Source organism: Sphaeramia orbicularis, chromosome 20, assembly GCF_902148855.1.
Source record: "Sphaeramia orbicularis chromosome 20, fSphaOr1.1, whole genome shotgun sequence".
NCBI classification, from domain to species: Eukaryota; Metazoa; Chordata; class Actinopteri; order Kurtiformes; family Apogonidae; genus Sphaeramia; species Sphaeramia orbicularis.
Genome location: NC_043976.1, coordinates 21,242,747 through 21,270,735, shown reverse-complemented (window position 1 = coordinate 21,270,735; position 27,989 = coordinate 21,242,747). Strand labels below are relative to the sequence as shown.

The following is a 27,989-nucleotide window of genomic DNA, read 5'->3' as shown; positions in this document are numbered from 1 at the left end:
CTAATGTAACGATTGATATAATATTTTCATTTAATAACTTCACAAAATTCATATATCACAGTAATTTAAAATGTAATAGTATAGACACAAAGGACCACCAGTAATACTGAGTTTTGGATCCCATATCAGATAAGGATTGTACTCATAAAATAGTCCGGCATCCAGTTGCAGCTGTTTGGCCCACATCCACTGTCTGGGTGTGTAATTTGGAAAAGCCTTGATTTGATATGTGCCACACTCATAGAGTCATGGTTTGGTAATTTTGGATTTAGTCAGACATAACAAAAGATACATTTCCCCACTGTTTATTTTGAAACACCTCTCTGTAACCAGTGGCGCTTTGGCCATGATACTTATTACTTGCTTATTATCTGCACGTCCACTGAAAGAAAACTGAATTAAATCTAGCATAAAATGTGAGTATTACTTTAAATTATAAACAAAACAATCTGCTCATGAGGTCATATTATGTTGGGCCATCTGATTATAGCTGCAGGAATATTATGGTATTTTTTGATTTCTTGGGCCCAAAACACAATCGGGGTGACTTTCATCTTTTCTACACACACAGAAGTAATATTGTAAAAGAGTCAGCATGTTGGATATTCTGACGATAAAGTCTAGTCCATTGGTCATTGTCCAGGATTACTCTAATTTACAATTAGATTATTATGCTCTTGAACAGTGATTTGTGAAAAGCACTTACAGCTTTGGCTCAGCCGGGCTGTTTGATTGTTAGTAATGAACAACAATGGACCATTTGGAAAACTGTGACCTCAAAACAACATTAGTGGGAACAGGTGTGACCCCTCTCACTGTTTTGAACTTTACATTATTATGTTTTTCTTAATTGTTTTCCAGAGTCCAGAGGAAAAAGGGGAGACTGAGGAAGGCACAGATGCCAGCAAATCAGAGATAAGCCTGGTTTATGAAATCGCTCTCAAAAGGAACCTATCTGTGAACTTTGAGGTGAGTTAAACATTACAAAATCATGAAATAATAACCTCAACCAACCACAGACTATGGCCAGCTGTGGATATCAGTATTGTTTTTCCATTGATTTCCATTGATGAAAAATTCATCTTACCTAAATAGAGAGCTGAAGTCCCGCCCCTTTCGCTATACCCCATGGGACCATTGCAAAAACATCTGAGTAGTGCTCAGTGGTGAGAGGTGAATATTTTTCTGATCCTGTTCGAATTGGGCCACTATTTACATTATTGATGTTTGTGAATTTAAAGGATAATTTTTCAAGCCGAGAAAGTCACAATTTATTATAAAGATAATAAAGAAACACCTGGTTTTATGTTAACCCAGAAGGACCCAGTGTGACTTTTATGGCAGTTTCCAAATGAGTTTTTCCTCTATATTTATCCTTCCCTAAGTGATTTATCACCATTTATTTTAATTTTATCTTCTGAATTTTGCATTTTTGACAGTGAAAATCATTTATTTTCCTATGTTTAATTTACTGATCATGTAAATGGTCATAAAAGCTCAGAGTAAAGTCAAAGGTTATTATATCAAAACAAAAAAAAATTTAAGAAAAGTGACTTGATGACGACAGTGTTTCCACGTTCACTACGGAGCCTCTGAACGTCCAAATGGGTCATATTTGATGACCATGAAAAGATGACAAACTGCATTTTACAACAATTATTTACATATATTAATAGGATTAGTGGATCAACAGTTTAGGTCAGTAGATGCTTTTAGTCAGTGGTGGATGTTTGGGTCTTTATGGGTTAAACAGTTCAATGGACAGCATGGCTTGCCACATGATACACATCTTGGATACCAAAACAGCTGATGCCCTGCCACATTTTGTCTTAATCTTACAAACAAGTTCAAAGAAAAGTTATAAAAGAGGTGAAAATCATAATTCCGGTTATGTTGAAGCTGAAGAGACATCTGTAGTGACTCTGACCAGATCATGGAAAGAGAGTTACCTCTGTGACTTATTGGTGTGTAGTTTTTCAATTTATGTAATTTCAGAGTCTGATACATTAACATTTTTACCACAAACTATGACTTTCTTGTCTTGTAAAATTATCTTTTAAATGAACAAATGTATGTGTAAATGATAGCATAATTCAAATGGGATCAGAAAATAACGTGTCTCCCACCAATGACTGCAATAGAATTTTGTTTCCCATAGTGCTGAATTGGGACAGGCCTTTGATTCTCAGAACACTGTCAAAAGTATGAGTAGGCATAATTTATTTTCAGGGGCTGCGAATACGGTAAGTGTTTCAAAACCTAAGCAGTACATTACAGATAAGAGGAAGGAGTCGCATTAATAACACTGTGTCGCCTCATGATGAGAAAATTACTAACTGCGTAAGGATGGTGTTTTTGCTTAGTTTTTTTCCAGTAAATGAGGCCATTTATCTGGAACTAACGTCAAAAAGTGTGTTCTTGGCAAGTTTAATGTACCTTTAAGATTTGAAGAATTCCTTAAGAGTGTGTAGTACAGACTTTTTCCTGGCTAATAGAGGATATCCAAATTAATTAATGGGTTCAGTCTAACTGTAGGTGACTAAACTTCTTATCCATAGTGGCTCGTGTTATCTGGTTGGGTTAGGGTTAGGGTTACACCATTTGGTACAGTATGTTTCAGAAAGTAAACTGTTTTTTTAACCCATGAAGACCCAAACACACACCACTGACCAAAAGCATCTACTGATTTAAAATGTTTAATACCTGTTAATTCACTAATCCTAGCAATACATGTAAAAAAATTGGTGTAAAATGCAGTTTGTCATCTTTTCATGATCATCAGATATGACCTATTTGGATGTTCAGTGGCTCCATAGTTACCATGGAAACACCATCATCTTCTACAACATTGATTCACCTGTAAAATCCATGGAGTTTGATAATAACACTGGGCGGAGACGCTTGGTTTTATGTTTAGTCAATGATACTTTTGCTGAAAAAGTAACTTTTCCCAAATTTTTTTGAATTAAATATTAGAAAATACATGGTTTACACTGAAAAAACTTAATATTGCAATAAATGGTGATAAAACACGTAAGAAAGGTTATATATAGAGAAAAATCCATTTAGGAACTGACACAAAGGTATCACTGGGTCTTTATAGGTTAATAGACACTTACTCATCAGTTTGAGCCAATATTCCTTTTAAGTTTGATAAAATATTTGCAAACATCCCAGACCAATCCAATTCTATACAGCTGCCTTTTACGAAGAAAATTATATCAGTCTGTGTTAAATATTCAGGCGTGTGACGTGCACTTAAAAGTTGTACTTTATTTTGAACAGATTTTTTTTTTTTTTTTTTGGTCAGTCTTTTTATTGAGGAGTTAATCAGGAAAACTTCCATTATTAGAATTTGTCCTCATTTCAAAAGTTAAACCAAAAGTACACAAAAAGAAGAACAAACATAAAAAACACACACTTTAACAATTGTGTATGTTCTGTAAAGCCTTATAGTACAGTAATTTCTGCTTACTTTAACGTTGCGTGTTAGTGGTCTTTGGAACCTTGAGCTCTAAAGCAAACTTGAGATTAAATTTGTGAGCCTGAATAGTATTTGCCAACACATAATAACTAATGAGAGTACGCAATTATAAACCAATTTAAGGTCTTTGGGTGTACTTTCTTACATTATTATTCTAATGTAATAAAAATAAGAGTCTGACCTAAAATCTGCTTTTTATCGTGTGTGTTCCATTTTATGTCGACATCTGGTGTGTTAGATATTTGATCCATTGAGGTTTCTAACCACAGGATGTTGCACAGGGGCAAAGAGGGTGGCATAGTGGTGACCCTGTGCACCTCTCTAAAACAATCTTGACATTAAAATTAAGTGTAGCTGCAAGATATCAAGCCTCAAATTACATTGATTCAAACGCATTACAAAAAGACTGCTTCCAGCTGGAGATAATCAGGCTAAGCAAACTATAATTCAGTGCTTAACCAAAAATTGTTGGACTCCTCTGGCATGTGCGGCAAGTTGTTCGTCACACAATCCCAGCTGGATGATTGATCTGTTTTCCTCCAACATTTCCAGATTGGAAAGACTGTTTTTTGAAACAAATATACAGTAGGTAAACCCAACAATCAATCACTGTCATCTGCTGAACCACATCATGCATAGTCTATCACATCTTAGTTTTTAGGATCAACTAAGTTTGTTTGTAGAGCACATTTGAATACAATATAAGCTGATCAAAATGATGTATGTACAAAGGACAATGAAACAGTGTCTTCAGTCTTTATCATTAATAATTCAGTAGAAGTGGCCCATTCATCTGCCTTTAAGTGCTGCAAGAAACCTGGAATCATGTGTGATAGTCATACTTAGAGCTTAATAGTTTATTTGAAAAAAGAAAAAAAAAAAAAAAAAGAATCTCAGGGCACTTTCAATGGTGGATTCAGTCCGGATCAGACTGAAGCATGAGTGTGTTTGTGTGTAATGCAAATACTTTTGGGATATTTCAGACCATTCACACATTTGACTAATCACATGATGTCATGAACCACAAATGAAAGAAAAAAACAAATGTAAGACAGAGGAAATTAAAATGGAGGCAAATTAACATGTCTATGTCAGATGCATAACCCTCTATAAAGGGAGATGGAACACATGTAGATGATGACAGGGAGATGTGTCAAGTCTAAGCCAAATATAATGCATACAACACAACAAAACATGAGCCTTGGTCCAGACTTACAGGTGGGAGGGTGTCACTCAGCTGATGTGCATCTTGTTACTCATTCACGGGGGTTTCTGTTGTTGCTGAAACTTTTATTTACGGCTACAGTGGTGGGTGTCTAACCTTTGAATCCTGGGAGGAGGATCTGCCCAGTACCTACACGGTTGATCACAAGTGTGCTGCTTCACCTTGCTCAAGGGTGTAGTTTTCCCCAGAAGAAGTGCTCAGCATGTTTTGTGAATTTCAGCACTCCTTTTCTGATCATTGACCGTCACAGCCCCCTGTCTTTGTAAATCCATGAAGAAGTTTAGTGTGTCCTTGCATGACCCGTTTGGGCCTGATCTTGGCTTTCACCATATCTCAGCTGACTCATCCAATATTCTCTCCCTAATCGCCCCTCTTCTTCTTCTCTACTCTGCAAGGTGCCAAAAACAAGGGAGGCTCAGTTTACTCTATGTACCCCCTCCCTTCCTCTATAGAATCCCTCCCTTCCACCTCTCCTACCATCACGCCCAAAAATCGCAGAGGGCAGTTGCACGTTGAAGCTAGGGGGATAGGCGGATGAGGTTGAGAGGAAATGGAGACAGGGATGGAAGGAAGGGAGGGAAACACTTCTCAGTCTGTTGACTTTGCTTGCTAATAAGAGTTTACACAACATTAGAAAAATTTTCTGGAAAGCTGTCCAATCACCCCTTCCACCCCCTGCCTTCTCTCCCTTCATTGTTCGAAACACATTTGCTCATCAGAGCATGACATAGCTGTCCTTCCTGGAACTGCTATTAATAATTTCATCCAGCTAAATATGGATTGAAGTAATTCATTATCTGTCATGTCTTTGTCACTGTCAGCAGTTACGCTGCTTTCATTTTCAGTCCTTCCAAATTGGAAGCAATGAGCGGCGGTTTTAAACGCAGACCACAGGCACATTCCTGTAACAGTCTCTCCACCGCTCGCTGTCAGTGTGGAGACTGGTGGTTCATTACTGCTGTCTAATGAGCAGTAAATCAGTAACTTCTCTCCATGTGCTTTCTCTGTGTTTTTTTCCACCATCAATCTTTCTGTCAACTTGTCTCTCAACAGTTAATATTCTTTACGCATTTCACAAGTTATGATTTGTGTGCTTTGGTGACCACTGTGTTTAGCTTGGTGATTTCTCCCTCTTTTTGTGCTCTTTAGAGATTTCATGATTTAAAGTAGAAAAGGATGAGGAAACAGGTCAGCCTAATGTTTTTGTTTCCCTGACTGTTATCTTCATATTTACTTCACACTCATAATTCTGAGTGCAGATCAGTCGCACCACATTTATTTTCTTGTGCCATGTCAAACTAAACTGTCTGAAGGCCAGCCTGCACTGAGCCAATCATCCAGTCATCCTCTTCTTCTCCTGGCACAACATACCTTTCTCTCCCCCTCATACCTCTGGTGCCTGTCTTACAGATTCACTTTCATCCTCAATCAGTGTGTTGCATGCAATATGCTCTCACACTGTCACTATGTAATGGCTACAGACCAAGTGCAAATTATACATGTCTCTATGGATCCTTTTTTCCTATTGGGTCTATTACATTATAGCTCATTAGACAGAGTTTGGCCTCATCTAATGCACTGCCATGTCACATCTCCTTTACCGTGTCTTCTTTGATGCGCTGAGAAAAAATGGTATGTTCTCACACCCCCAGTAAGAGTCAAACTCATACTGTACACACACAGCTACACATTTATGAGTTCTCCACAAAACTGTAGACTGTCATGTCATGTGAATGCCTTTCACAGCAGCCATGTTTTCACATCATCTCATCCCTGCCCTCACTAGGGCATGAAATTACCCGTGAGTCACTGCTATAGCAAGTGTCTGCTTTCCCACCCCTCTGCAATGATGAGGGTCGCCGCCACCCTGCAAGCGAGAGAGTTGGCTCATTTAATCCCCCCGTCAGGCAATATCAAACAGATGTCAGCATCAAAGAGGAACCAATCTATAAATCACAGCTTGTGTGTTGGATTGGAGGCTCCTTTTCCAAGGAGGACACAAGAGAACAGGGTCCGGGCCAAGAACCACCCATCTTACAAGAGGCAGCTTCCCTTAGGGCTTGTCCATCCACCACTCATCACAAAAGAACCTTTCTTCCCTTTACCAGTCTCTACCATTGTCCTATTCTGCTCCCATAGCCTCCTCTTCCAGAGTACCTGAGGTCTCATGCATGGATCCTCAGACTGCTCAGGGTATTAATGTCTCAATAAGGAGCCGAAGAGAAGGCCTCCCATGTTAGATAAAGAAGAGATGAAGAGACAAGATGAGAAGGGGAATGAAAAAAAAAAAAATCAACATTGAATTACAGAGTGTTTCCTGTGTACAACCTGATCCTTGTCATTAGGTAGGAGACGGGTGTGTTTGTGTGTTTGTTTGCATGTACTGTATGTGTGTGTGTGAGACAGTGTAAATGAATGGAAGTGGTGAAATCCCATCGGTGTGGCGCAGATCCCGTGTCGTCTGCCAGGAGACTGACTGCAGCTCGTCTGCCGCCATCCTGGGCCAAGAGTGTGTGACATGTGTGCATAGTTACACACTTCTAGCTCAAGTTCTTCAGGGGCCACTGTTGATTTCTTGCTTCTTGTTGGTAATGGCATGTGTGTCACTTCAGACAGCCAGGTGAATCAGTGCAGCCACCACACTTTTCTGCAGGCTTGGAAGTTTCCATTGGGTTACATGAGAAGGGCAGGAGGATTTTAGATAAGGTGAAAAAGAGCATTGACCATTTCATTAGTACCGAAGTATAAGAAACACAAATGTTTCATCTGACTTTGCAAGACAATGTCTTTAAGTGTGAGGTTCATCACTGGTTTTGATGAGTGAAATAGGATGACCAACATACACTAAAAGATCTACTTAGATCAACCTTATAATATACTCTGCATTAAATCATATACAGTGGTGGAAAAAAGTTTATGGGCACTCCATGCGTTTGTGATATATTGCATTAAGAATCACTTGTCATAGAACTCTACTAAGTATCGTTCCATTCTCCACTGCACTGTTCCATTGAGGTGAAAAGTGGATGTGTCAGCAAGGTAATGAAACACATCCAGGGCATGACATGTTGAAACTGTCAGTTTAGTTTAGTAAGTTTTTTTCGGGTTAACAGTAAATTTAAAAAAAATAAAAATTGCATTTGTTTGTATTGGTCTAATAGAGCCACATCTTTTGAAACACAAAAAAGATTTCATCAAATATTTCATGAAATTATGTAAACTTTTTCCATTACTGTATAGGTACTGGTACACACAAAAGTTCAATTACCTTATTGATGATTGTTACATTTCCATCAGCACTGTCGCACTCATCCATTCTCTCAACAGGTTAACAACGTTAATCACCATTGACCAGGAGATGTGTATAATCTCATGAGCAGCTTCCATACCACATATGTGCAAACTGCACTCTAATTCCTGTGTGGTTACAAAATATTTGTGATCTCACGCAGGCTTAAAGAAGTATTTATGAAAAGAATAAGAATCAACAGGCGCAATTAAAAATTGCAATCAATGACAAAATAGGAAAGCATCCCAAAGTTTTCACATATACACATCAAGCCAAGCACCCCCCTCAGTGTGTTTATTGGTCATCTGGAAAAATACATCAAAGTGAAGATGTCTATCCTAACACAGTTTACACAGGGATCACCATTAAGCCCTAAAAATTACATAATACTCAGAGAGAATGATGCGAAGAGCATAATGTGCACCTGTGCCTCCTGTGTTTTTTGTCAGGCTGCTGCTCCACATGCTGAGGAATAGTGTTTGGCCTGACACATCTATGTGGTAATTAAAATTGTGGAAACTTCTGAAAGCTTTCCTCTTTTCTCTTTTATTACATAGAGAAACAATCCCTTTTCAGTAACAGAATGAAAACGTTCAGTCAAGCTCTGTACAGACATACGTAGTTCTGCATAGCAACACGCTAATCACAGTGAAGGAACACAAAAACAAACTAAACATACACACATCGTGTGTTTCCACTTATCCTATTTTGGTTGCCAGTTGTGGCCTACTCAGATACATCACTATAAGGAAAGTAATAAGACATACATTAAGTGCACCCTTGATCAGTTATCAAAAAATGTGCCTGAAATTGATTGTCTACTGCGTCATTGGTGCTAAACCATGTGAACTAAACAGTTTCACATGTTTAAAGGAGCCTCTGATGGACAAAGACAGACAGATTGATTGAGTGACTGTGCACAGAGAGAAGAAGCCTCCAGACCTGAAGACAGATACATTTGCTTCTTGTCCTGTGCATCCCATTATTCATTTTAGGATCAGACTCATACCTGGAACCACATAAACATTCAGTAAATCGCTCCCATTTATTTTCTCTGAAGGATCTCAGCTGACAAGTGGCCATTGATGTGCAATGTCATCATCGACACCAATGACAGAGTTGTTTAGGACTGGGAAGCATCCCGTCTCAGTGAATACTGTAATGTACAAGAGGCTGCCATGTTACATTTCCTTTTGCTTGTGATGAGCAAGACCAGAGCAGATCCCTTGGGTTCTAGTGAGTTTGGCTGTTATCTTGGACAGCTAGTGCTTTGTGGCTTCCCAACAATACGCAGCCTTCCATATACTTAGAGTCACTTTTCAGGAATGCTGACAGACCAACAGGTACATTGACAGGAAACACAGGGCCAATGTCAACCATGTTAGATTATTATGCAGTTAATTATAGGGACATGAATATCAACTTTTTTTCTAACTTTTCAACGCCAGTTTTAAAACTACAATTTTACTGAAAAAAATCTGAATTTCATTATTTGTTTATGTGAGCACAGGTGTACTGTGTACAAGTGAAGGGAGGTATGAACACATTATTCTTTGTTCTCCTTGAGGTCTTGTATTAAGCTGTGTTGATGTTGAAAGTATTTAAAGAATGTCCATGGATCTGCTTATCAGTTTCATCACTTTATCGGACACTAGATTCAAATTAACTGTTCCAGATTGCATGTGACTGCTACAATTTGTGCTGTCTGAGGCACACAAGAGAGGAGGATTTCTGAAAATGTCAAAACAAAGGCTTTCATATAGAGAGAGAAGGAAAACAAACACAAAGATATGAATTGAAAACGTATTTGTTCTGTTGGACTCAGTAAGTGTGTGAAACTTAATTCTTTCTCAAGTGTGTTTTCCTAAATAAGTTTGGGAGAACCCCACCTGCTACACACACACGTACACACTCACACAGTGTTTTCGGACTTCACAGGAAGTAGATGTGATTGCAGAAGCATGACCTAACGCTAGCCGGTGTTTGTTTTAGGTCTCCCAGGTGACCAGAGGCTAGAGGAAGGAAACTGAGCCCTCATCACCAGAGACTGTCATCTAGGAACATGTTACCCTTCATATGTGTGTTTGTACATCACTGTGCGTGTGTGTCTTTTGTATATGAATAACATGTGCATATGGGTGGGGAGCACTGACCGTCGAGAGCAGATGTTTTGGACCACCTGGTGTAGCTGCTAGCAGAGTGCGCCGCTCACACTCCCTCATACATATCATGCACAAAAAAGACACAAACACCCATTCACGCACATTACTAGGGTGTGCAAAGCGCTCACTATGTACAGTATGCACAGCTCAATAAACATACACACACACCCAAGAGTACTTCTTGGGTCTGTTTCCACTGACAGCCTAGTAGGGCTATTGCACACATGTATGAAGGGGTAATATTTTTAGAAATTTATGACTTAATATTATCATAATATATATCTACATTTTAACCTACAATCTCCCTTGCTGCTAACCTCCTGTGAGATGGACTTTACTGGACTTTTCCTTTACATATTGTCTTATTTTCAACTTTTTTTTCTCTATATTTGCTCACAGGTGTTAAAGGAAAGTGGCCCTCCGCACATGAAAAGTTTCCTGACCCGAGTCACTGTGGGGGAGTTCTCTGCTGAGGGCGAGGGCAACAGCAAGAAGCTGTCCAAGAAGCGTGCTGCTCTGTCCATCCTGCAGGACCTGAAGAAGCTGCCATTTATTCCTGCTGTGGAGAAACCCAAGACGCACTACAAGAAACGTACCAAGACCATCCTTAAGGTTGTGCAGCTGGACTGTGCTATAGGAAACAGGGCTCTAGAAATATAGGCTTTTACAGCTTGTGCAACAAAGCCGACAGAATTATCACCATTTTATACATTTGACGTGACAAAATATGAAAAGGTCAACTTGGGAACCTCTTACCTCATGTCAGGCATTCTAAAAAAATATTTTTTTCTGATTAATTTCCTGTGTTATTACTTGTTTCTATATCTTTGTACCTATCTCTAACACATGAATTTTGTCTCATTTCCTAAGTATATAGTGTAGTTATGGAGGAATATATACACCTCATATCAGTTGAGGCTCACTAGACGGCAAGCGATTGTGAAAATAAGATAAGATGTATGCAATAACTGGAATTGATCACCTCTTGTCTTTCCCGTATAGACGGGACCAGACTATGGCCAAGGAATGAACCCAATCAGCCGACTGGCCCAGATTCAGCAGGCCAAGAAGGAGAAGGAGCCTGAGTACCTGTTGCTTTCTGAGAGAGGGATGCCCCGACGCAGAGAGTTCATCATGCAGGTAAACAATGGTTTGGGATCATATTATCAGCTATCGTATACATCAGTAAATTGTTACTGCGGTCTCATCATCTTACAATGCTGCTGCATTTTGTGAGAATTTTATATATACATAATTTAGCACTTGCACACGGTGTCAATACAGTTGGTGTCAGTTGTGTAATCTTGAATGACACGATGGCTGTTTCTAATTAAAAGCTACTAGAAAATGCAGAAGAAGTAATTTCCCTACAGGGATTATTACAGTTTAAGCTAATGCAGCCTAAACTCACAGCTGTAGGACTGAGATAGAGAAATTTAACAGGATGTATTTAAAGAAGGAGCTCAGTGACCGTCTACTAGATTGTCTTACCCTAATGGATTAGTGACTATAGATGGCTAGATAGGTTGGCGTTAAGGTGATCCATAACCTTTTTGGGACTCCATAAAGTCTAGATAATCCTGAACCACAGACCAGGTCACATATTGACTATGTTTTTGATTAGAGAAGTCCAAGAATAAACCATCTGTCCTGGCCAAAGACAGCCTGCAGCATTATTATATAATGCTGTGCTAGAATACAGGTTTTTGGATCTCTCAAGGGACCATGATGTGATTTCCAATTTCTGTCACGCATGTGGACTGAGGCCATTCCTGCATATGACCTCCACACTTGTAAGGTAGAAGTGGGTTGAGAAATTCATGCCTTCAGGCTATAGACGAGTATTTACCGACAATATCTTTTTTAAAACACATATGAAAGCGCGATAAGTGAATTTTAGCTCTGGTACCGTTTATTTACTACATGTTTTATAACTTAATTGAAATCCGCTGTACCCTGTTAAGGTCTTGGATCTACCTTAAAATGTTCTGTTTAATATTCACTATTTTATAGCAAGCAGTTAAACCTCAGAATAGATGAACTTCCATCTTTACAGCCCTGTTTTATTTTCAGTGGAGGAGCTGCCAGCTGTTTTATGCAATTAAATTGCCATTTCAAGCTTTTGTTCTTTTCTGAAGTAAGCACACAGACGGCACGCTGTACGGCAGGAGGATATCAGAATGTAGCTGTGCAGAAAAGAGCTAGCATTCATTAACTGAATAAAATTTCGCGGTCTTGCTGAAGTAGCGACCTTTAACCCCTAAATAAGTTATGGATGATTGCTGTTTATCACTAAGCCAGTAAATGAAGCAGGGACTTTGTATGATGAGAAATCTCATCAGATAGTGCAGTGGCCTTGTTTATTGTTGCATGAGGTCTATTGGAGTCGCACATAAAAGCCACGTCATTACAAAACAACAAGACATACAGTCGTGGAAAAAATTATTAGATCACTCCTTGTTTTCTTCAATTTCTTGTTCATTTTAATGCCTGGTAGAACTAATGGTACATTTGTTTGGACAGACATAATGATAACAACAAAAATAGCTCAGAGTTTAATTTAAGAGCTGATATCTAGCCATTTTCCATGGTTTTCTTGATAATAACCAAAATCACTTCAGTTCTTACATCAATAGCTATGGCATTGTACTGCCAAAAACAGTGCTTTTAGGCATTCCATGTTTTCTTTTGTCTGTTTTAGTCACATGATACACACAGCAGTTCGTGCTTGATTGCATAACCATTGTTTTTGATGACTTTTGATGGTCTAATAATTTTTTCCGTGACTTTATATGTATATTTTAGAATATAATATATAAATCATAGGTTATTTCTATATTGACTAGGAAATTATTGGATGAATTCTGCAATTTTTATGTTACATTGTTGGACTCGAGTCACAAATTTCATTCTTTCACATGTCAACATGAAAAATGAACTCTGAACCTTGAAATAGCTAATAGGAGTTAGTACTTGATTGCATAACCATTGTTTTTGATTACTTTAGATGGTCTAATAATTTTTTCCACGACTGTACATCGCTGTGTCTGTAATTTAGACACTATAGTGGTGTTTAGATTAACACTTAATTTCCTTGTTGTCAGTATATAAATGCATGCCGATGTTTAGTGACAGAAATGTGCGTGTCCATTCATTTAAATACTTCAGATTTGAAGCCATCATTACTGTAATTCAAGCAGTTTTCACTTATGTGCATTAAGAATTTAGTCATAACAAGATTAAAAAAAAAAAAATACACGGATTAATAATTATTCCAAACATTAGAAATTGTTATTGTTTTTGTTTGTTTTTTTTAATATGTGACCTTTATTTCATTCTCTTTTCTTGTCCTTATATCAAGCAAAAAGCATAGAATTGGAATTATGTGAATGCTTTATTCAATCATGTGAATGCTTTATTCAAACCTAATAAGTAAAGTTGCTTTAGTCTGTGTTATCTTTAGGAGTCCACCAATCAGCAGTTTATCATAGCTATTTTCATGCCATAGATGTCACGCTTATGTCAGAGTTGCAAAGATACCAAGTGCATGACTTATTATCATTTATGCAAATTCCAATTTTACCATTTTTATTTATCTTAATTGTCTCTTTGTCAGGCTTTTACGGTTTTGTCTGTCTTTCCATAATCCTCTTCTTTCATATGAACAGAGGAGTCTCTTAGCATCAGGCAGTAATTCAGCCTCAAACCTATTCGCCATGCCTCTTTGATACACACATTAGCGTCCTGTGTGTGTGTGTCTTTCTTTTGTGCAGTCCGCTCACTCTTCTAAAATTTCCACATTGTTTCCTTTGGTAAGCAGCAAGGCTAAAATGAGTCTCTGTTTTCACGTCTTTTGTCTGGACACATCACTAGTAACAGAAAAAAAGCATCCACCTCCTCTTGGTTCCACATTCCTCTGAACGGCTTATAATCATTTTAAAATTAATGCCAGAGTTGAAGTTATTCATATAGGCTTTTCTTCTCTATTGTATTCTGTGTATGATGCATTTAGCCGAGCACTCAGTGAACATGTCAGACCACTTTGAGTAAGTGCACCAAGGCCTGGCTGTTCACAGGCTTTGGCTCCCAGAATGTTATTTGTACAGTGTAATTGTCTGTTTGCATAACATAGCGGCGGCTGATATTCTCTTGGAAATATCTGCTTACATTCTGTGTAGACAGATTTAATGTTTTGAGATCACTGAAAAACAAACACTTAAGTTGGATCCGTTTTGTATGATGCAAATTGCATGGCCGACTCGTCCCACAGTGTAAAAGCTTCTAGAATGGAAAGTGTGAAAGCTAAAGCTATAAGTTACATGCATTTATATGGATGTTTGCTACATTTTTTTTCTATGCTGTGTCTGTAAATATAGTGTATATACAGTGTTTTAACAGGCATGCATGTGTGCTTGTATAGGTCAAGGTGAATAACGAGGTTGCCACAGGAACAGGACCCAACAAGAAGGTGGCTAAGCGGAATGCTGCTGAGGCAATGCTGCTACAGCTGGGATATAAGGCCTCTACAGTCCCTCAGAGCCCCACTGAGGTATGAACTTCACCTTGTACCAGCTGATGTATTTTATAGCTGATACCTTAACCCAGTGTTTTTCAACCTTGGGGTTGGGACCCCACGTGGGATTGCCTGGAATTCAAATGGGGTCACCTGAAATTTCTAGTAATTGATAAAAAACAAACATCTTACTTATAAAAAAATGTATGGTGAGTTGAGAGAGACAATCACAATATATAATAGACATGACAAACTCTGAAGCTGAAACTGTAGCACTGTGGTACTGTTTATCTTTCAAATGTTCATTGTGGCTGGTTTCAGATGCTGCAGCTCTTTCATAATTCATAGTTTGAGTTATTGTTTCTTCAGTATTAATTTGCAGTCTCACTTTGTGCAGTAATCTCAACCTGGCTTTTGTGCCTCTGTCTATAATAATATACATTATATAGACTAAATGTCAGCTAAAATTAACGTTTATTTGCAACATAGTATAGCAAACTATTACATGATCAAAACAAATTGATTTTAGCAAAAAAAACAGTCTCAGTTTTGAATGTTTGGGGTCGCCAGAAATTTGTGATGTTAAAATGGGGCCACGAGCCAAAAAAAGGTGGGGAACCACTGCCTTAACCTTTCTAAACATCATTCCCACTCTGTTAGGGCCAATGACTTTCCCTTGTAAGTGTAGCTAGTTCCTTACAAGATTTTAAACAGCATTAATGAGCAGAAAATCCGCAAATTCACACTTTCCTTTTCCTGGTAAGCATCTACACATTTTGACAAAGTGACATTGGTACTGCAAATGAACTGACAATGACTTTATATTCTAAATGTGTCTCTCTTCGTAAATTATATAACACCTGTTGTTTTTTGCTTACACAATTGTTTCTAAGTACCTTTCCTACACAAACAGATGCACACTTAATTATACATAGAGCACAGTTTCAATTGTAAATCAATCCTTGTCGTCAGAAGAGCTCTAGAGATGGTAATGTCGGTTCGTGTATGTTGAAGCATTACATAAACGCTCTTCTTATGTTGTCATCTCGTCTATGCAACCCTACACAGAATTCAAGAAAACCTGATAGTCAATCCTCTGATTTATCGCAAGTGTCAGTGCTCCTGACATGACTGGCCTATTATGTAATCTGTTCAGATCATCTGAACCGAACGTGTTTGTGAGCAGCCATTGATCACCATCATCTTTATTCACCTCGTTGGTTTTTAAGCCTAGAGGATTCAGTCAAGGGGAGTCAGATCAAGACGTTACATAACCAAGCTCTCTGTAGAATATGCATCTCTCCCTAGATAGCTCATTAGGTAGATATATACTGTAGCATGTATCTTATCCAGTCTGCCATACCATAAATTTACACGATGACATGTTGCTCTTATCAGAATAGCTGTGAAGCTGACTCTTACACTGAAGAAATCTCAGTGCAGTTTGCAGTCAGTATTCCCCTTTAGTAGCATCCTTAGTGTAGAGCTGGCATTTTATTGCAGTCCTTATGTTGAGCTCGCATTAATTAGGTTGTATTTTTAACAGTGTACAGTCTGTCAGTGAAAGACACCATTTACTGTTAAGCCTGCTACATGTGTTAATAAGGAAACATCAAATGTTAGCCACAAGCAAGAGAAATTCTGTTTGTTTGTCATGCTCGAAATTACCATGTTTTCATGGCTAAGGTTTGAAGTAAATAAGAGCCTGCTGTCATGGAAATAAGCAGCATATTTAGTAACTATGTTTACACAAATTCCTGGCAGGCGTTGAAACCTTTCTGGTTACACTCAACGCTGAATATTTAAACACAATGGCATTAGAGACTGATACACATTGGTGCATTGGTTTGACAACTCCAAAAACATCTCTGTAAGAATTAGCGGGATGGCCTACTTCTTGCTAGATCCTTAGGCAACCCCAAGCTTTTACAGTGATTGTGTGTTTGTATGTATGAAACAGCGTTTGCCAGGCTCCTGTTTCATAGGATAGGTTGTTTCTCTTCAGATCCCTCTCCATGTCTCTCTCCACCCTTCCTACTTCCCCTACTGTTGGTTCATTAGCGCTGCTGCTCTGCATTCCCACAGTGGAATTGTGGGTGATCTGTGTAAACTTTAAAGAGACTTAGGGGGTTTTAAAGGGGATGCATTTGTTTTCACCCACATCATCTCCTCAGCTGTCACACACATCAGAAATGATTTGTTGCTCTATTTCACACATGTGAGTTTGACTGTGTATTTGTGCAGGCCGACGCAGATACCACAGGAGAAGTAGCACATTGAATAGGAGCCTTTTTTAGGTACCAAACACTGACAGTCCCCCCTAATTAAGTAGCTGGCGTAGACAGACACTAGGCTCCTTAAGCATCCCCTCCTGTGAGCGTTCGTCTCTTTGTGGGCCAAACAGTAGGAAGGAACTTGTCTGACATGCGTGAAGAAGCTGTCTGTTGAAAACTCTACATCTCTCTTACCTCCCCCTTCTCCGCTTCTCTCCGCATCACTACAGATGGACAACAAAGGCTGGAATGGACAAAAGGCGTCTTTTACCGAAGCAACAAGTAACAGTGAGTATCCGCACGTCTCCCTGTGTCTCTCCTCATTTCCTTCTCCTCCTCCTCCTCTGTCTCTTCATCTCTCTCTCCATCCTGCAGGTGGTTTTAGCTGCTGAGATGGCCCGGCGTTTAATCTCTATGACTGGTCAATGGGTTTCTGACTGTCAGCTTAATCGGCCGTGCGTCCTCGTGGGGAGCCTGCGAATTCAGTCTCATTCACACAGGCTTACAGGGCCGGCACACTGGGGCCCTCCAGGGAGTCCCCCCACTGCCTTCCTGTGCAAAAAACATAGCCTTTCACTCAGGATTAGCATACAAGCATAATGGAGTGCACACACATACCCAAAATACTACACACATAGGCACAAACAACACAACTGAGCCGTGATACATGATCATATGATGTGAGGTTATATATGAGATAAGTAAAGATGTTACTCAAATGTGCAGATCTATTAGTTCCATCTGCAGACAAAATAATATAGCAACCTCGTGAAAAAAAACTGTTTTGTCTATTGAATGCATGTAGCACTTCATCTTGAGTGTTTTCCCTAATCCTCAGTTTGTGACTGCTTTGTGTGTGTTAATGCAGTTTGCCTATTCTTAGCAAATATGTCACAAGTGTAAGAGCCACTCCCTCTAAGTTATGATTCTAGATTTTTTGGGCTTTGGAGCTTTTTTTGGGCGATGAATGATCCAGCCTTTCTGAGGGTTATTCTTTTGTCTCCCAGTATATTAAAACTAGTATAGCTTAAAATGCCAGACCACTTTTAGAGCTGACAAAAGCCTCTAGAGCTGTAGTGCTTTTATGCAGTATATGATCACCCTGCTACAAAAAAAGCTGACAGTAACTTATTTGATCAGATATGAAGCAGACAGACCCCTTGGTCATCGCTTCAGCTGGAGCAAGTCTTCTACTTACAGAGATTTGTAACCGTAGACTAATACAAATAAATTTTTTAATGACAGGATTTATGTACAAGTTTACATGGGAATATGATGGCCTTGCGGGACATCTTATTTTATAGACGGGGTGGGGCTCAAAAGGCCCTTCACCCAAAAGCGTCGGGATGCAGTTTTGTAAGAAACAGCTGTTCTCTATCAGCTGTAGCTGTTGTGCAGTTGGCTGTCTTGTCGTGTAATCAAAATAAAACAAAGAAAAATCCTTCCCTTCTCTGAAGTCTAAACGCTATTTCAAGACTTCACATTCTATTTTCAGTTATTTGTCTGGTCCACAGAGTCTGGCAGAAATGGTATTTTTCCATTTATTCCACATGGTCTGGGAGTTAAGTTGTTCTTCATTACATGTATAATAAGTTACACTGAGAATTCATAGTCATGGTGTTGCTTAATCACATTTGCGTGCGTTGAAATATCTGAGCTAGATTTACTGTGATGTCCCAGACAGCTTGAAAGAAGGGACACACTGCGAGTACTTTCACTCCGGATGCCAGCTAAGAAAATGCCAACAGCTTGAAAAAGGGCAGTTTAGGGGACAAATGAATAGTCTGTGAGATGTGGAGCAGCAGAGTGGAAAACAAACAGATAGCCTTATTAGATTTGAATGTGCTGTCGTCACTCTGGTCTAATGGAGACTTCTGGCAGCACTGCAGTGTCCTGACATGAGGTATCCAGCTACAGTCTTGAGGGGGGAATGGATGTGGTGTTTCGGCTTTCTCATGCAGAAAAGTACAAAGCAGGCTGGTAAGACTAATCACCAGGAATTGTATTTGCTCATGGCTCGTCCAAACTTAAATACAGAATCCAGATGAGAACTGACTGAGGCACTGCCACAACTCTTATAGCGGTCATATCTGTGATTTAGTCCAATTTTCTGTGTGGTATTTCATCTAAATTATGTTTATAGATAAATGATTGTTCTTTTGGGTAAACAGTTTGGGTGGTTGTGGTTTGTATGGTAGCCCAAACTGTAGGCATTGTCCAATACCTCCAGAGCAGAGCCCCCTGGGAAACGGAATCTTCCTTATTTGGTGATTATTCCCATTGTTGGCTTGGAGTGAGCCTTTGGTCTTGTGCCATTCCCACTCATAGTTTATCTCACACTCAGCATGAGGCTTAACTATCTGCTAATTAGCTCTTTAAAGTTTCCCAAACCGCACAACATTCACACAATGCTAATGTCTGAATAATGTTTATCACATAAACACCATTTACAACTCAAACAGATACAGCTGGTCTCAGTTTTGTATTTGTGCCGTAATGCTGAATGGAAGATGTTTCTGGTTTGTCTGTTGTTTTGATTGATCGTAGTTTATTGGATAGAAGTGGGGTTAGCTACATCAGTTTGCACAACTGCAGTGACTTCAGTAAAAAGAAAAAAAAATGTTGGCTGCTGAAACATTTATATTTGTGCGATAAACAGTGATTATTGTAGTTTGTGCTGAAATTTCCTTTCTAGAGAAGACTGATGAACCGAAAATGTGTTGTCATGAAGTATTTCAATATGATTAATGCTCAGTGAATCACTAAGGCTCTGGACATACATGCTTTACAAGTGTTCATATTAAAGGAACTTCTTTCGCTGCAATGTTATGTCACACTATTAAGTATAGTTTTTCATGGAAGTTAAAGCTTTCGTCTGGGTTGATTTGGCAGCACCTGTGGTTACTGGTGTTACTAGTGTTCATGGTGTTCTAATATTACAGGTTCTGGAGTTCTTTTTAAACTTAGTTTTACCATTGGGACTACAAATAGGATGTGAATGGCTACTCTGAGAAGAAGAGCATCTGAACAGTATGCAGAGCAGTTTATTTGCCACAGGTTGGAGCACTGTTTGATTGGATTTTCTCCGTTAATAAGATGCATGTGTACATGTTTTTCTGTTTTCTGCAAGATGCAAAGTGTTCAGAAGGCAGCTACACCCTGCATCAAGTGGCAGAGTGGGAGAAAATTGCTGAATGTGTCACGGGCCATTTGTTTATTCCACTGTCCGTCCTTTGCTTTTTATACAAAAAACTAACTCATGCACCCACAGACACTCATTGTGTGTGCATGTGTTAGTGTGTGGTTCTGCCCTTTGTTCTGTGCAAAGCTGTGGGATGCAGGGCTCCAACAAACAAGGTGGCTAAGACACAATAAGAGAACGTGAAAAAGGGAGAAGAAGAAAAAGGAGTAAGAAGAGAGTGATTTTTCTTCCTTCTATTCCCATGGGTATTGCAGCAGGGCTTTTCACTTGAGTTGCCACATTTCATTTCCTGCTGTGCATGTGTGTGTGCGCGTACGTGTGTCTGTGCGTTGTGTGCATGTGTGAACTATGCGAAGGTCTTGCTCCACTGTGGTGATTTATAGCGGCGGGCTCCAGCCCTATCTGTTTTCGATCAGTCTCATGCTTGGCTCTGGCTTCCCTCCAGCGCTCCCCTGGCCCACCGGACGCCGAGTCTGGGTGGGACCCCTCAGAAACTGCCTGGAACCAACACCACAAACACACTCACTCATTTCACTTCTCAGCTTCACTTTGTCCCTTTCTGCTCCTTCATTGCTCTCTCCTTTCTTTTACTTGATCCCACTTTATGTACACAATTTCACAATCTCTGTCCGATGGCCTCACGCACAAATACACTCCGTCACTCATACTTATTCACTCTCGCTGTCTCTCCTCCTTTGTCTCACTCTTGCTCATTGCTGCTCTCACGCTCTCGCTTGCCATGTAACACCAGCTTTGAGCACTCAGTTACATGCAAACATGCCAACATCTTAGCATGCACATGTACACACACATAAGCAACGGTCACACACACTCAAATAGATTACATGCACACACACACACACACACCCCCCAAAATATTCTGTCCGCAGCTAACGTCATGCTGGCTAACACCTTTCATTTTTTTTATGACGGTACAGAATGCACAGGCCTGTGAGTTTTACTTGTGTAAATTCAAATTAAACTTGTCATCATGATTGGGAGGGGGGAAAAAATCCTAGGAGTTGTGTCATTGCTGGCATGGGTCATTTTGTTGTAGTATGAGTAATAGGTGCTGGATTTCATTGTTGTTTCCTTAAGCCTTTCTGGAAAGGAACTTAAACTTCATTGTTCATAATGGGAAATGCTGTCTACAGCTTCCCAGAAAACTTACACTTTAGAAAGCAACGAGTATCAAGACTGGCTGCTTGAAACTCTGTGTGTGTATGTGTGTGTATTCGTGTGTGTGTGTGTGTGTGTGTGATGGTAATGTTAACTCAAACAGGAAGTGGCCTGTCAGTCATGCGCTCACTCCAGTGCTTTCTCCCAGCTGTTGGACCATACGCACACACAAACAAGCACACAGACGTACGCACAGACACGCAGCTGGTCTTCCTGTCTCTGGTGACCTTGGCTGGGCTTCGGAGGCTCCGCATGGTTTTCACATCCACTCATCCCCACCTCCCGCTCTGGCTCCCAGCTCATCCTTCTCTTTTATCTTTTACTTTCTCTCCCCTCACGTCTTTAATTTTCCTTTTTTTTCACATTTGATATTCTTTCCTCTCGCTTTCACTGGAGCCACAAAGTGACGAAAGAATTGAACCTCAACTCATTGGTCTTTCCTCTTCCACCTGTCATGACCATTTTGGGACAGTGATGTCAGAGTTTAGGAAGCCAACATAAACGAATGAGATTTATCCAAATGGTCTGGATCGGAACATAGCCTTGGAGCTAATTTGTGGTGAGTTGGCTAAAACCACTACATGTCTGGATGGAGCTGCGTCCTGTTAAAGAAAAGCCGGACAGACAACAATGGTGCCCTAGCATTTCAGATCCAAATCACTCAGGACATTTCCTTAAGTCACCGAAATATTCTGACCATCTGAGGTTGAACCTGCTTTCGAATTCTGGTGTGTCTGCATCTGAAGAAGTGATACTTGTAAAGCATGATGCCGGTTAGCTGACAGCGCTGTTTCCCATCATCTACCAATGATGAAGTCATAGCTACTCTGTTGATATTGGTAGATCCTCCATTTGTGTCTGAGTGTTTGTGTTTCTGAGCGAGAAAGAAAGAGGCTGTGTGTGTTTCCCAGCAGACACTTTGATAGTGCTTGGAACTGCCAAACCACATGAAACTGTCATCTACGTTCGGTGAAGGAATGCCACATTGGGAGCCAACGCCCATGTGTGTACTCACACAAGGGGACACACAAATGCACAAACACGTACTGGCAATATCTGATAGTGAATGGAGGAAGAATGTGTTATTTTGACAGTAATTACAAGTCATAATAACCCTTTTCTCTTTTTTGATTCTATAATCTCCAACCTGTGTATTTTTATGACTAATTTGACATTTGCCTTTCCATCTGCTCATTTATCAAACCTTCATTTATTCTCATTTTTTCTCCTCCTCTTCCTATTTTACTCTTTTTCTCCTTCCATTCATTAACTAATTTCTTCCTCTTTCTTTACCTCTGTAGCCCAGAAAGGACTGCTCCACCTCAGCCCTGATGTCTACCAGGAGATGGAGGCCAGTAGGAAGCAGGGGGGTGGTGCACCTGGCCCCGGCAACAACAGTGGCTCTGTCAACTACATGACTTCCAAAGACATGGGACCCTGCTCTGCCCCGTTGCCCCCAGGACATCCTCCCTACTACAGCAGTACAACCTCCTCACCCAGTCCAACTGCTACCATGGCCAGGGAGCTGCTACTGAATGGTCAGTCACCCACAGCTGAAGGCTCCCTTCCTATGAAGGGGAAGAGCTCAACCCTTGCCTGTGGCGTCTCGGTGCAGCCTGCACAGCAGCTGGACTACCTGGCTCGCATCCAAGGCTTCCAGGTGAGATCCAGTGATGTGTATCTGCTACTAAAATGTGTACTCTACAAGAAGTTAAATTATAAAAGACAACATCATTTCACAACACTGTTTACAGACAATCCAATTGGTTTGTCTTTGTCATAAATTCAAGTTAATGTGGAATTATTGCTCTTATTTTTTATGCACTCACATAAATGATCTTTCATCCCATTTGTTCATCAAAGTAATATGCATTTTGTTTGTTGTAAAATGATTCAAAACTGAGTGTTTTATTTGACTGGAATTATTATTTAGAGTACATTAGTTTAGCACATTTGTTTCTGGTTACATTGACTCATCCCAGATCAGTCCCGCAACAAAGTCAGAGACTTGTTTCACAATTGTTTTTATTTCATTTATTTGTTGTGAAATTTAAGTTTGTATTTCATTCTATCTGGCATTAATTACACTGTACAAACTATAATTTAACATTAATGAAAGCTACCTGGTGGAACAGTCATACATCAGGGACTGACAATACATATCAGTATGGATACCCTTATATATTTCTATACCCATACCTGCGTCCATACTTCATTTTTATTCTTAGGCAGCTTCAACTCTCTTCAAAAACTGGAATAAGAAGTAAAAGCACTTTAGGTTGTTTTTCTTTAAAGGGCTAATGTATATGATTTGGGGGAATCTATGAACAGTAAACACCATTTACAATTCAAATGTAATCATAATTTTGTTTCAATAAGTGCATAATCACAAAAAAATATGTACTCTTCCTTTTTTGATACCTTAGAACTACTACTACTATTACTGCCATAGGTGTAAACCGACTTCCTCTACTCCTTTGCCTTTTCTGTAGCAGGTGGAAGCCAGCATCAAGATGGATCACCCACACTGTTTCAGTGTGGACTAGAGTTAATATCCCTTCAATTAAAGAGCTTAGAACAGATGAAACAAACATGGGCTGCTGTGAGGGATTTTCATGTTTGTGAATGAAGAGATAGTGTTATTCAGGTGGTTGCAATGTGTAATTTCTTCCTTGGATAGATATCAATAAATATCATTCAGTGAACTTTTAAACCAGTCAGAATTCAAAGCGGCAATACCTTTGTTGGCGTGTTGGAAGGGAAATTGTTATAGTAGAATATTTTTTTGTTTTATAACGATGACTTTGCAAATGGTAAAATGCTAATGATGGAATGGAAGGAGAACGAAGACTGGAAACTGGTATGTTTATTCCAAATGACTGTTTCCAAGTAGTCTTTCTGGGCCGCTGCTGTAAATGACTATGTGGTGTGTTGGTCAGCATGTGGTCGTACATAAGCACAGGCTTCCTACGGTGTGTAAAAATCTCTGCTCATGAGTAAAATGGGCATACCTGTGCTTCACGTGGACAAACATAGACAAGCACATGGATCTTGCAGGTGAGAAGGAATGCACAATAATTCTGCTTAGAAAAGCTTTTCAGAGAAGACTGCAATGAAAGCAGTACACTAACAGCTCTAATGGACTTGTGAAGAGTCTGGAGTACAGAGCTTCTCAATATCACAATATCCATTTTCTGCCTCTCACTGCGGACAGTATTGGCAGGCTACAGATTTCGAGTTGGAACTAAAGCTCACAGGTGCTTCTGTCATTACTGGGCTGGACACACACACACACACACATATCCTCACTCTTAGCACTCTGTGTGTGTCTTTGTGTGTAAGACAGAGACAACCTGGTGTCTGTTTTAATCTGTGCCGGTCGATCTGCGGTGCATACCATGCCAGTGATACCAGCGCCTGTTCATTTAAGCTGCAGATGCTTTTTATCAGTTTGAGCGAAAACATTTTATCTTAACCTGCTGAGGGTTCTTTTGAAAGGCCTTTGTTATTGCTCTGAGCCTTCCTGTGTGTGTGTAACATGAGAGAGCTCTGCTGCTTGGCCAAGCCCAAACACACTTGTACATATGCACACACACGCAGCAGGTTCTGTTTAGTGGAGTGGAGTTGAGCTAAGCTTGTGCGTGAAGTTTAAGTCTATGTTGTTCTTACATTGTATAAACCATAAACCACCTTACGTAAATAAGTAAAGTTTTTCGACTATTCACCCTTATGTGTATTTATGGTAGTAAATAAACCCGCAAACCAGTGAGTACACACAAATTTCCCTGTGTGTGTGTGTCCATTTCTTAAGAGAGGAATTCAGGGTGTAATTGAGACATGCAGACAATATGTGTTCCATTGAGGGGATGTTTCATATCATGTGGGTTTGTAACGAGAACCTCTGGTTGCCTACACAGCAATGTTAGGCAGATTTTGTGAGGCTTATGTATTCTTATGTGTTTTAGAAGGATAAACCACTACAATATTTAAAATGTTTTTGCCAAAAACTGCACTTGTCTGCATTTCCACTGAGCTACAACACGACACATGTGCCGACTGGCTGTCTTTCGACCACACTGAACAACAAGCGTCACTTTGATCCGCTGTAAGATTTTTTAAGTAATTTGATAATAATCTCCTGGTCTGATTAGTAACTTTGTTTTTGTAATGTAATTATGTTATCCAAGTGAGCGGATTACAGTGACCGCCCAACACTGGATTAAAGCAACTAAACAAGCACTGAGGACATTCTCATAGTGTCTGTTTCATCCATCCAGCTCTGCAGACAAAGGCCTGGGCCTACCTGCTAAGCCCTTCTTTTGATTTGATTGGAAAATAGCCTCTGGTGGAAGCTCTGACTGGATAAGCAGCAGTGTGCTGTACTCACGCCAGCTTGGAGCAAGGATGCTGGCACTTACTCCAGTGTGTTTGTATGTGTGTGTATTTCCTATTAATTTGGCTGGCGTGTTGTTGGCACGGCGGGTATGTGGACTGGAAGTAGGGCAGAAACAAAGAAGCAAGAGGTAATAGACAACACATGGACCAAGGATAAAGCACTGAGTAAGAACCATGTAGCAGATTCTCCCTCTTTCTTTCTGTCTTTATCCATGTAGCTGTCTTTCCTTTTGTTGGTTTAACACAGTTGTATTTCAGGTTTTTTCTACATCCATTGGTATCCTTTGCTTGATTTCTTTTTAGTAACATTACTGTTTTTTTTTATGTTTCTGTAATTTGGGGAAGTTCAAAGGTTTGACTGTAGCACTGCAGTCACCAGCTTCCCATTTACTCTGCCATCACATCACTTATTAGAGGCATCGCAGGCAGCTACAGCCTTTCTTAAGTGACCGGGGGAATTTTATATAAGAGATTAATGATTGATGGAAATATAATGATTTCCACTCTCAAATGGAACCACAATAGACATCTGTAGTAAGACACACCTGCTGCTTCAACATCGATTTGTTCTCTCATGCCTTCCCAGAGCACATCTTAAAGCGGTTTTCATGCAGGCTTGATTATTTGAAGTAAAGAAGTGTGGCATTCTTAGCAGAGCAGCTTTCTCTTTCTCCGTGTCCATGTGTGAATGTGGGTTGGCAGAGCAGGGCCGATTTAATGGATGAGTGAGTTAATGAAGAAGGACGGGAGTGAAACTGGCTGAGAGAGAAAGGCCAGTGTCATGTGGAAACTGAATGTGAGTGTGTGTCATCACACGCTGGTGTCTTTTGTGGATCAGTGCTGAGAATGATTTGGAAATTGGGATGGTTTGTTTTTAATTTACATCTATTATTTTAGGCAATAACATGTTTTCACACACAAGTCAGCACACAGTAGCTAGTGCAACAGATACACTACCCATTCTTTTGCATATACTGTGTATAGATAGGATGTGGACCTTGTAATGCCTAAGGTGCATGAATAACAACACTGACAAAGAACAGCGATCAAGCATCTCATTATTTTTGCCTGCATAATACAGAAAGCCATATTGCTAAGTAACTGGCAGGAACAGTGAATGTAACACCTTTTCAGCATAAATTAGAAATTACACTGCTCCTAGGGTTGTGCTCTGGTTTTTGCAATGGAAAATATGACATGGTTTTTTTGTGCAGGAGTAGTTTTAAACGTGCCTGCAGAGTTTTAATTGTAGGGATAAAACCTCATTTTATTGTTAAAGTGCAACCTTATAGATTAGCATGTATTACTAGGATACACTGCTTGTGAAATGCATAGTGTTGCAGTGAATGACCTCTTGCTCTCTTCAGTGCTTGCCAGTTTTTGTCATAAAATATGTATATAGGTTCATGTAGTTCAGATTTGAACTATTAATGAAACAGGATGTTACAGCATTTTAGAGATTGTCAATTAATGTTGCAAATGCAAGCAGTGATCAGCATACAGTGCTTTTACACTCAGATTCAGTCTGAAAGGCGATCTGGTATCTGTCTATCAATTCTGTCCACCTGCTGAATCCATATGCAATAACATGAGTGAGATAACGATCAGGTGAGTTATGTTATCTACCCACAACAGAATCGACGTGGGAGATGGATTTGGAGAAAAATGAAGGGGGTGAGGGGTGTCTTTGCTGTGCTGGAATCAGAACTTCTATGTTGGAAATCCCATGTTAATGAAAACACTATCCTTGGCAGGTGGCTGGTGTTGATATCCATTCAGTGCAGTTCCCAGGATTTCTCACACTTTCGCAGTGTTTGTTCTTCTCTCTCCACTTCCTTCTTTGGCTGTATAGGAAAACCACTTCAAATGGTACCGACTACACCTTGTACCCTGCCTGGCAGTTTCTGCTCTCTTTTTTTCCTTCCCTCTTTCTTTCCACCTTCTCTTTTTTTTCCTCCTGTCCAGATCTCTGCTGACTCTCATCTCTCTGTATCAACATCAAACGCCTGATCTGGTACAAACGTTCAAAGACTCTAACGGTTTGTTTCCAACCTTCTTGTCATCGTCTCATTCCTCTACTCGCTGTTTACTCTGGGATTTGTGTTAGAAAATACATTTTGGGATGGCTAATCCCGCTACGTTTGATTTTTGCGGCACAGTGATGGCTTCCAGCTGCGCTCTGCGGCATATTTGTGTGAAGAGCGATCTTTGAAAACAAGTTCTGTTGGTGGTATAAATCAGACTGTTAATGCTGTGCTGGCTTGGCA

The 27,989-nt window shown here is 39.8% G+C and overlaps 1 protein-coding gene across 1 annotated transcript in view; it reads left to right on the top strand.

Annotated features, from left to right (window-relative positions):
- stau2 (staufen double-stranded RNA binding protein 2) overlaps positions 1-27,989 on the top strand; it is an 88,970-nt gene that overhangs the window by 23,849 nt on the left and 37,132 nt on the right. The window contains exons 7-12 of the mRNA XM_030123333.1: positions 862-969; positions 10,560-10,772; positions 11,163-11,300; positions 14,581-14,709; positions 17,177-17,234; positions 22,629-22,987. Coding sequence (XP_029979193.1) covers positions 862-969; positions 10,560-10,772; positions 11,163-11,300; positions 14,581-14,709; positions 17,177-17,234; positions 22,629-22,987 — 1,005 coding nt within the window. The remainder of the gene's footprint in view (positions 1-861; positions 970-10,559; positions 10,773-11,162; positions 11,301-14,580; positions 14,710-17,176; positions 17,235-22,628; positions 22,988-27,989) is intronic.